The sequence below is a fragment of the Mesocricetus auratus genome, unplaced genomic scaffold (assembly GCF_017639785.1).
Source record: "Mesocricetus auratus isolate SY011 unplaced genomic scaffold, BCM_Maur_2.0 Super-Scaffold_100028, whole genome shotgun sequence".
Classification (NCBI taxonomy): Eukaryota; Metazoa; Chordata; class Mammalia; order Rodentia; family Cricetidae; genus Mesocricetus; species Mesocricetus auratus.
In genome coordinates this window covers 20,801,042-20,811,577 of record NW_024429209.1, presented here as the reverse complement: position 1 = coordinate 20,811,577, position 10,536 = coordinate 20,801,042, and the positions used below count along the sequence as shown (strand labels likewise).

General features: G+C 51.2%; 1 protein-coding gene across 1 annotated transcript; it reads left to right on the top strand.

The window, feature by feature from the left end:
* Positions 1-1,638: 1,638 nt before the first annotated feature.
* Positions 1,639-9,813, top strand: Prelid3b (PRELI domain containing 3B). Its single transcript, XM_005074498.4, has 6 exons — positions 1,639-1,797; positions 5,605-5,773; positions 6,616-6,705; positions 7,600-7,670; positions 7,777-7,879; positions 8,944-9,813. The coding sequence occupies exons 1-6, from the start codon at positions 1,766-1,768 to the stop codon at positions 9,064-9,066; spliced, it is 588 nt and encodes a 195-aa protein (XP_005074555.1). The 5' UTR covers positions 1,639-1,765; the 3' UTR covers positions 9,067-9,813.
* Positions 9,814-10,536: the final 723 nt, after the last annotated feature.

The window sequence follows — 10,536 nt, the reverse complement described above, 5'->3', positions numbered from 1 at the left end:
GGAAGAAGGGAGGGAGGGAGGGAGGGAGGGAGGGAGGGAGGGAGGGAGGGAGGGAGGGAGGGAAGGAAGGAAGAAGGAAGGAAGGATAGGGTTGCTGGTTGTACAGCTTCTCAAAGCTCCAGGGCATCAGGGACATACTGTTCTGTACTGATGGCTCCAGAGCCGGTAACAGCCAGGGAGGAGAACTTCCCACATCTTAATCAAGGCTGAGCCTCTCTCAGCAGCCCTTAAAGCATTTACCTCCCCAAGAGACCACTCAAAGTACTGAATATTAATAAATAAATAAATAATAAATCCCAGGTACCACAAATTGCACTTAACAGCTACCAACCATATTATTTCCTTCCCATCTAATGTAATTTTTCTAAAATATAAATGGCTTTGGCTATTAAGAAAAAAAGAATTATCCACCCTCCTAAGTGAACCTGACTTTCATTTGTTTTTAACAACTGAACAAACTGGGGATAAAAATGAAACAGTGGTTCTAAGTAGCTCCCTAAGTGCCGGGATTTCTCCTCCAACTGTCATCTCAAACAGCAAATTGTTCAGTCGGGAGGCACAGGATGGGGGAAGAGGGGTGAGCAGGGGTGGGAGGCCCCTGCCTCAGACCCAAGCCAAGCAGTTGGTCCACCTTACCAGGAGCATCCCTGAATAGAACCGCACGCCACGCCACCCTCTCCTGCCCCCTCACTTCTTAGTCACTCACTCACGCATGTCATCCCTAATTGTTAGGTAGGTACAGGGGAGGAAATCACTGAGCGAGCCTAGCAAGAGCCTCACCCTCGGGTGCCTGCAGACTAGAAAGTCAAGCAGATGAACTGGATGACTTAATTAATTCACCCCTCAAATAGTCGCTGCAGTTTTGCTTTTTTTCTCTCTCTCTCTCTCAATCACCTTTGAACCTCTGGTGCCCAGGGCCATCGCGGAGACAGGCCAGAGCTGGCGGTTCTGGGGCTGACTTCTGGGTGGGGGCTGAGCAGATAAACGAGACGATGTAGGGGTGATGATTGCCGGGGAGTGGGGTGGGGTGGTATATGTAACAGGAAGTCGTGATGGAGGCGCAGGAGGGCGTGGGCATCACTGAGGTATGGGGGTGGGGATGACCTATGACCCCCAGAGCAATCTGCCCCGGCCGGTGGCTCCCGCCCCACCCTGTCTTAGGCCTCCACGCCCCGACTGCTCCCGTGGCGGGGCGGTGGTCACTGCTGGGCGGATGGGCAGCCTGACCCCACCGAGGGTCCCCGACCCCTGGGCTGGCAGGGAGGATGCATGGGCACGCGGCGCCCACTGCCGCCACCCACAACCGCTCAGCCTGAGGCCAGAGGCGGGGCTGACTCTCTGAGACGACGTCGGCGAAGCCGGCCGTGCTCTGGCGACGAACGCCGCGAGGCTCCACCACGTCCAAAGAGGCGACTTGGAAACTTTCAGAAACCCCGCCAGACGCTAAAGCCTCCCGCCGCCGGCGCCCCGCGCACGCGCGGTACGGCGCCCGCCCGCCCTGCGCCTGCGCACTGAGCCCTCACGCGGGCCGGCCTTCCAGGCGCCCAGCGCCAGGGGGCGGGGCCTGGCTGCGCCGCGCCGAGGGGGCGGGGCCTAGCCCGGCTCCGCTAAGCCGGGAGGGAGGGCACTTCCGGGCGTCCTCGCGCTGGGCCCGACGGCGCCTGCGCGCTGCGAGGCCGGCCGGCCGGGACGGGGCGGGGCCGGCGAACTTGGGTGCCTCGTTGTCCCGGGACGGCCGCGGGACACCGGGCGGGCGGCTGGCACCATGAAGATCTGGACTTCGGAGCACGTCTTTGAGTGAGTGTGGGCGCGGCTACCGGCCCCGTGGCCGTCGGGGGTGGGGAGGGGGGAGCTTCCCGGCGTCGAGTGTGGCAGAACGAGCGGGGGGTTGAGCCCGGGAGAGGGGGACCGCCAAGGTCACGACCCCGAGCCGAACTAGGGCCTCGGTGACCCCGGGCGCGGGCCCCCGCCGCCCCCGGGAGACCGGAACCTGCCGTCGAGCCTGACCCGGAAGTGACTCCAGGGGTCACCGAGCACTGGGTTTCCCCGACGGTCTCACGGTGGCCTGGGGGGTGTCCTAACTGAGGTCCTCCCCCCCATCTCGTGGGTCTCCCGCAGACATAGCAGGCAGCCGTCCAGCCGGGTGGGGTTTCTTCCTGGTGAGCTCAGGGCAGGTACACCAGCCTGGTGCCAAACCGTGGTGACAGTCAGCCTGGGCAATCTGTGACCTGGGTTTCCCATTCCTGTGAGCCGCGACAGCCGGTCTCTGCCGTCGCATCTAGTCGCACCTTCATGGCTCTCTGGACCTGCAGTGGGAAACAGGGCTTCCTGCCTACATAGATGGTGCACCCCTACCCCAGCGTTCTTTGTCGACTGTCCCGTCGTTCTCTGTTGTACAAAGTGTCACCTTGTCGTACTTATTGTTGACTTATCGTGAGAGTTCGCTTCCGGATGATCCGGGCTCATTTTGCCTTTGTTGCCACGCTATTTCAGTGGTATAATTTTGTGGTGTGTTTTATATATATATATATATATATATATATATTTTGGTTTTTCGAGACAGGGTTTCTCTGTGGCTTTGGAGGCTGTCCTGGAACTAGCTCTTGTAGACCAGGCTGGCCTCGAACTCACAGAGATCCACCTGCCTCTGCCTCCTGAGTGCTGGGATTAAAGGCGTGCGCCACCAACGCCCGGCATGTGGTGTGTTTTAATGTAGGCGTGCCAACACCGATTCTGGGAACAATTTTAAAAGAAGTTGTGAACATTTTTTGTTTGATTGATTGATTGATTTTTGTTTTTGTTTTTCGAGACAGGGTGTCTCTGGCTTTGGAAGCTGTCCTGGAACTAGCTCTTGTAGACCAGGCTGTCCTCGAATTCACAGAGATCTGCCTGCCTCTGCCTCCCGAGTGCTGGGACTAAAGGCGTGGGCCACCACCACCCGGCAGATGGGAACACTTACATAGTGAATCAGATGTATCTGAGGGTCTTCTGTGCCCCATAAGGAACTAGAAGGGAGCCAACACTTGTGGGGCTGTGGTCCCTGGGGTGTTTTTTAACCTGGTCACAGCCTTTGGTAGTCCATTTCAGAAGATGGGGTTCTACACCCCAGTCCTCTTCTGGATCTGCATATTTGAGAGTTAGCGACACCAAGTTCTGTCAGCTTGTCTCCTTCCTCTCTCCACTATTCTGCCCGTGGACCTGTGCGGAGAACACACACACACACACACACACACACACACACACACACACACACCATTCCTACCAATGTGTGTGTTCAGTGAATTTTGGTCATTGGCCTTCCTGTCTTACTCTTTATCCATGGTCTTAGTCTTTTTGGTCACAGACCTCTTAAGACTGGATGAATGCTCCAGGGGCCTGTCTCCCAGATGGTAGATCTGCAGATAAATGCTGCTCCTGCCCTGGGAGGGAACCCCATACCGCTTTCTCTCCAAATAGGCTGAGCCACCCAATCAAGGGCTCAATCCACACACGATATGGCACCCAGATCTGCGTCTCAAGCAGGATGTGCGGCATGCCTCTAACCCTAACTTTTTTTGGAGCCTGAGGCAGGAAAATTGCCGTGAGTCTGAGGCTAGCCTCAGCATAGAGATTCATAGAGTGTGCTGGGCGGGCAGGGCTGTTTGGCAAGGTGTAGCCTCAAAAACCAGAATGGCAAGGATGGGAGCACATTGAGCTCACAACGGAGCCTCCTGGGTTCCAGTCCCTGTGTCTCGCTTCCATTTTCCTGATCCCATCTGGAGAACACTGCTCTCTCAAGCAGGACCCCAAGTCATTGTTCATGCATACATCTTGGATTTGGGGGGCCGCTTCTGAGACATGACTTATCATTAGCGCTCAGTGTGGAGTGGGTTGTTTAGTCTTCCAGTGTCCTCGCACAGCTTTCGTAAGAGTCCAAAATAACTGTCGCCACCTCCGTCAGCTAACAGTGTTACCGTTTACAGGTCATCCAGCTGTGGCCAGGATGTCTCAACTCTACTTTGGCGCTCTGTGAATGTCTGCCAGGGTCTTTTTCATGTAATCATGTTTTGCTAATGAAGCTAAAACTAATTGCCAGAACACTGGTGATCATGGTGTGTGCCCTTGGTGAGGTTTGGGCCAGGTCAACAGTGCTATTTAATGTTGGCTTGGAGAGCACAAGGTTGGCAAATCACAATAGAGCAGAGCAGCCCCAGGCCATTTACTAATCTTTCAGAAAGGAGGTACGCGCGCGTGCGCGCGTGGAAGGCAGCTCACCTTGCTTCCTGGCTGGATGATAGACCTAAGAGGGCTTCATCTGATTCTCATTTTAGGTAGTTGCCTCTGACAGTCAGAGGGCTGGGCCAAATCACTGCCGTTGGGGGCAGCTTAGACTTACGAAGCTTCTACTTATATACCTGCATTGACTGTGGAATAGGGCTTGAGATTAAGTAGAAGTTAAGGCTCAGTTATATGTTTTTGAATAAAATGAAAACATTAAAAACCATGTCACTGGTTGTCTATGGTTCTGGAAAACTAATGGGGTTGAGGGTTTTCTTCTGTTGGCAAGGTATAGTTGTCAGTCTGGGTTCTCCAGAAAGTTGAAATGCAGCAGTGCCCACCTACTTTGCTTTTAGATAACCAAGAGCACTGTGGTTTGTGTCCGTGGGCCTAGCTTGAAATCCATCTCCAGAACACAAGGACACACAGATAAATAGGATAGAAAGGGCTGGGCTCAGACTGCAGATGGACCAACCAGCGTTGATGCCGACTGGTCAGTCAGGGCTCCCTGAGAATTGAGTGCCTGTTGTTCCCAGAAGGCAGGTGCCGGTGTGGCACATTTTGAGTAGGTGTGTGACCTTTTTCAAGAAAGTAAGGAAACTGAAGTTGTCAGCCTCTAGAGTGATGGCAGGTGCTCATGCTAAGTCAGTAGGGCCTTGGCATTTCCTAGTGTGTGACCTTTTCAGAGCTGAAGCCAGAGGTGGAGGAAAGCAGCCGGTAATAACAAGGGCACGTGTTACTTATAGTGATAAAATGCTTAGTCAGCCTGGCCATGGTGGCGCACGCCTTTAATCCCAGCACTCAGGAGGCAGAGGCAGGCGATCTCTGAGTCCTAGGTCAGCCTGGTCTACAGAGCAAGTTTCAGGTCAGGGCTACACGAAGAAATCCCATCTCGAAAAGAAAAGAATAAAACAAAGCAGAAAATGCTTAAATCATAAGTCGATAGTGTGATCGTTCCTAATTCTTACCACAGCGCCTGGGGTTCTTGTAGCTGTAGGACTGTGTCAGACCCAAGAGTGAATGGTGTGCTGCCACCTCCCCACTGTTTCTATGCACGTGATCTTTGAGTACGGCTTGTGGGCTGTTGATTGCTCTTACCTGTGGATAGGGTAGGTAGGAAGATTGAGCAGGACTGCCGGGAGAGGCGTGCTGCCGTAAGGGTGCTTCATAGGCGGTGCTGTGCGTGCAGGCTGTGTGCTGGAACTCAGGTCTGCACACAGTTAGAACCCTCAGCACTCAGCGTCTCCAAAGGTCATCACCCTGTATCCTAAAGCATAACCTGCTGTGCTGGAAGAATGGCTTCCCGCATCCGCCATTTTGCGTGTTTGGTTTTTGGTTTGTCTGCAGCCACCCATGGGAAATGGTTACCACAGCTGCAATGCAGAAATACCCCAACCCCATGAACCCCAGCGTGGTGGGCGTTGATGTGTTGGACAGACATGTGGATCCCTCTGGAAAGCTGCACAGCCACAGGCTCCTCAGCACAGAGTGGGGCCTGCCCTCCATTGTGAAGTCTGTGAGTATGCCCTGCCTGGGGAAGTTAGGAGTGTTCAGTCCTCCCAAAGGTCCACGGCTGTCGGAAGCTGGCTTGGTAGAGGGGTTCCGTCTCTTCCTGCTGTTGCTCCAGCCTGAGGCCTATGATGGAATCTACAATGGTCAGGTCCTAGCTACCAGGTGACGTTAAGCTCTTGCCGGTTGTGCGCATTAAGTGACAAGAGTTGTGTTTGGCTCGCTGCCCTGCATTTAGGCCAGGGTCTGGTACTTTCTCTACATTTGGAAGTGGTTCCGTTTCTGTGACAAACCACCAGGCTTCAGTGAGCTGGTAGACACCAGAGCACCAATTGCTGTGATAGAGCCAGCGGCGCTTTGACCCGGGCTTCTGTATGGGGTCTCTCTTCAGAGCAGGAGGGAGCCTGCCTTCCACCACAGCAGAGGTGGGTGGGCTTGGGACGTGCCCGTGGAGGGGTACTCGTTGTGGGTGTCCCCCTCAGCTGTGAAGCCTGCTTTCATAGCTTAGCCATGGGGGAACGGGACTTCTCCCTGGGCTGCTTGAGACACTGGCCAGTCTGTGCACCTGAACTCTACCAGAGACACGGTGCATCCTGGGGTCTTCTGACTTCCAGATGTCTCCTTCCCTGCCCAGCGTCACATACATCCCATTGTTATCAAGCTGGTTGCCGATCGCCTCTGGGGAAGGGTCTTATGCTAGGCCTGTGGCAGCCTTGGTTCCCTCTGGGTGCAAATCCATTACCGCCAATAGGTTTTGGTTCAACGTAATTAACACATTTGTGCCTTCAAGAGAAAGATGGCCCTAGTTAATGGGAGCTCTCTGGTTACTAACTGTAGTGTTGCCTGTAGCTTATTGGTGCGGCGAGAACGAAAACGTATGTGCAGGAGCATTCTGTGGTTGACCCGGTAAAGAAGACAATGGAGCTCAAGTCCACCAACGTGAGTCCTTGCTTCACTCTTTGACGGAAGATGTCTTTCTTACAAATGGAATATGAAATGTGTGTATGCTATCAAAAGGCAGCACCTGGCTAGGCAGGGTACTGTACACCTGTAACCCAACTGCTTCGAAGGCTGGGCAGGAGAATCACAAATTCAAAGCCACCATAGACAGATTGCACTCAAGGCTGTTTGGGGCAACATAGGGAGAGGCTCCCTTATTTTATACATACATAGTTGTGCTGTGTTTGTTTTTTTGAGACAGGGTTTCTCTGTGTATCTCTGGCTGTTCTGGAACTCACTCTGTAGACCAGGCTGGCCTTGAACTCAGAGAGATCCGCCTGCCTCTGCCTCCTGAGTGCTGGGATTAAAGGTGGTGGGTGCCATCACCTCCCAGTTTGTTTATTTTGAAGGCTAGGGTATGATAGAGCACTTGCCTAGCAATGTTGTGGCCTGAAGTCCAATCCCCCAGCATCACAAAGTTAAAATAAATAAATAATAACAAAGGAGGGAGGGTGCTACATACTCCTAACCCTGAATTTCCTAAATCATTTTCTTTTTTTCACACTTAGAGTATAAAGGGGAGTACTCAGGAAACCATGTGAAGGGGATTAGGACAGCTTGCCATGGGAATTGACTCTCCTACGAGGGGCTAAAGGTCAGGTTGTTGGGCTTAGAGGAAACATCTCTCCTTACCTGTGGAGTCACCTCCTTGCCCAAATGAAAATTTGGTGAAATTTAAGTATAAATTTAGATTATAGTTACCCAGTAATGCCAAGATGGTTTAAGTTTTTTGTTTTGTGTGTTTAGCAAATAAGATTTGGGGCTGTGTGTTGATTTTAGACATCTTTTCTAATGTTGGTTTCCAAAGTGGCCTGACTTGTTCTCACCCTGTAGATCTCATTTACAAACATGGTCTCAGTGGACGAGAGGCTCACATACAAGCCGCACCCCCAGGACCCAGAGAAGTAAGTAAAGTGGGATGGCGGCCTGACTCGGTGAGGCACCTTGTTTCTTGGTGGTTGCTCTTTGCAGATGAAATGTGTCATCTAACGCTGTGGGTTGTTTTGCCAGAACTGTCCTGACCCAGGAAGCCGTCATCACCGTGAGAGGGGTCAGCCTCAGCAGCTACCTTGAAGGACTCATGGCAAATACCATATCTTCCAATGCTAACAAAGTAAGTGGGCGGGCGCCATCTCCTCAGCGCTCACCGCCCTGTATTCACTGCCTGAATGTAGCTTCTCTGAAGCTGCCTGGGCCACTCTGTAGGGACAGGCAGAACAGTAGGCAGTGATTTGGGTGGGCTCTGGTGCCCAGCACACCTGTTCACACGTCAGCATGGCTCGCAGCTCAGGGAACATTGTAGACGTGCTTGGATGATAAACAACCCGTGTCTGCTAAAAGTTCTGCTTCTCGGCAGTGTCTCGTCATGCCCATCAGTTTCAGACATTGTTCCTTCTGTTTCCGTTATGAAACTACTTGATGAATGTGCCACATGTGTGTCTTGTCACTCCTTTGGAGTCACCCCGTGTTAAACCAGTAAGTTAGGTACCTAACACGTTGTTTCTTTAACACGTTTCGTCAAGTCATTCCGTCAAGGCATTCTCAAGATAATGCAGGCAGCAAGACAAATGTGCTTTGCCCTTGTAGGCCTCGGAAAGGCAGCATTAATCACACAGCACTCCCCTGGGAAAGGAAAGGTACAGGCAGGCGTGAGTGTTTAGTGAATGTTTGGTTACTGGTTTTTTTGCCGAGTGCTGAGAGGGAAGGAGTTGGTCCAGAAAGAACATGGGGGGGGGTGCATGCCAGAGTTCAGGAAGAACATGGGGGAGCACGTGCGAAGGCCCTTAGACAGGAAGCATGAAGTGGCCCCCTTCATTCCTCAGAGTGTAGAAGGAAGGGGGCGGGGTCAAGGACCAGATCCTGGGTGTGTGCACTGTTGATTTACCATGCTGATACAGAAAGACGGCCTTCACCACTCTAGTCACACAGTCAGTGAGACACCTGCCACTCAGCTGTACATTCTTGAACATTTTCTGCATACAAAGTAAAAATTGGCTTCTGGATCAAGCCAATCCCTCAAGGCATTTGGTATTTGGTAAGAAATAACTGAGAAGAAAAAGGAACCAAGGACATGCTCTGCCCCGAGGGTAGTTAGCCTGTACCCTTCTCACTCTGGCTGCTGTTTCCCTTATACACGCCCTGCTCTCAGTAACAGTAAACTTAATTGCACTTTCTAAGGGTCGAGAAGCAATGGAATGGGTGATCCATAAACTGAACGCCGAGATAGAAGAATTGGCAGCATCAGCACGAGGAAGCATACGGACACCAATGGCGGCCGCAGCGGCTTTGGTGGAAAAATGACAATGGAGATTGGTGTGCAGCTACCGGGACCCCAGGACTCTCCAAGCTGACATCATATTTATTTGTTATTTAAAAGATACGGCTATTTTAGGTAGAGTTTATTATTTTTTTTAATGGACTGGGGTAAGGCTGTGACTTTTGATCAAAGAAAAAGATGGGGAGTTTCTAAATCAAAGTGATCGTCTGAGGCTGAAGGGCTTGAGGGAGCTAGCTGACTGGAGAGTCTTGTGTTCGTGAACAATTCACGGGTTTGTTTGTTGTTGTTTAAGTACTTAGAAGAAATTGATGTTGATCTCAAGTCTCCTTAGGTAGAATCTCAGAGCCTGTCAGGAACTGGAACACTGTCTGGCTGTGGACCAACCAGAACAGAGGCTGCCGCCCCGAGCCCACACAGTTGCCGCCAAACATCTGCCTGAGGGACTCCCTTTAAAAAGAGAGGCTGCATAATTCCAAATGCCATTAATTTGTATGAAATAACTCGCCCTCTTGAGAACCAGTGTTTGAATTTGGTACTTAAATGATATTTTTGGAGTGCAAATTAGCGCTAAGTGATATGACTCCAGCGAAAAATAGTATTTTATTGTATTAACGGGTACTGTATTAATTTGCCAAAGTTTTGTGGCTTAGTAAAGGCATTCCCTTCCTTGAATTTGTACTTTGTGATTTCGCATGCTGTACTGTGGGCTGGTTATGTTAACTGAAAAAACAATAAAGTCATTACCTGAGTGTCGTATCACTCTTAAACAACGCTGAGACAGAAGAGCGGCTGTTCATCTCTTAGCATTTCACACTTACTTAACTTACAAATTGCCACATGTCAAAATCATGGCTTTATAATTGCTAAGGCATGATAAGTCAAGGTATTTGAATATAATTACACTTAGAGGTAATTATGACCACAAAACATATTTTACTTGAAGAGCTGTCTATCATTTGAGGGGATTCAGATGTCACCTAGACCCTGGTGCTTCCGTCTTAACACGGGGTGTTGGGTGGGAAGAACGGAAGGGGTGGGAGGGAACACCTAGAAGACTAAGTTGGTTTGGGGTGCGGGAGAATGGCTACAAGGGAGCCACACATTGTATTGTTGGTCGCTAATGGTGTCTGCATTGATGGTTATGTACGGCGTGGTTGGCTTTTGCCATTTATGGGATAGAGAGACCAGTTAACAGGCACACAGAACCACAGAGACTTTTAAATGGTGTTAAATTCCAGCTTCATACTTTAAAAGGTGGCTTAAGAATCCTTTGGACAAGCCGGGCGTTGGTGGCGCACGCCTTTAATCCCAGCACTCGGGAGGCAGAGGCAGGCTGATCTCTGAGTTTGAGGCCAACCTGGTCTACTGAGTGAGTTCCAGGACAACCTCCAAAACAATACGGAGAAACCCTGTCTCGAAAAACCAAAAAAAAAAAAAAAGAATCCTTTGGACATTTGTAAAAGCATATTAAATGTAATGGCAACTTTTAAACG

Bases quoted from the DNA above. Each gene is read 5' to 3' on its own strand.
- Prelid3b (XM_005074498.4), top strand. From the start codon at position 1,766: ATGAAGATCTGGACTTCGGAGCACGTCTTTGA. The intron at 5,774-6,615 runs GTGAGTATGCCC...TGTTGCCTGTAG, and splicing joins TGCCCTCCATTGTGAAGTCT to CTTATTGGTGCGGCGAGAAC. The intron at 7,671-7,776 runs GTAAGTAAAGTG...TTGTTTTGCCAG, and splicing joins CACCCCCAGGACCCAGAGAA to AACTGTCCTGACCCAGGAAG.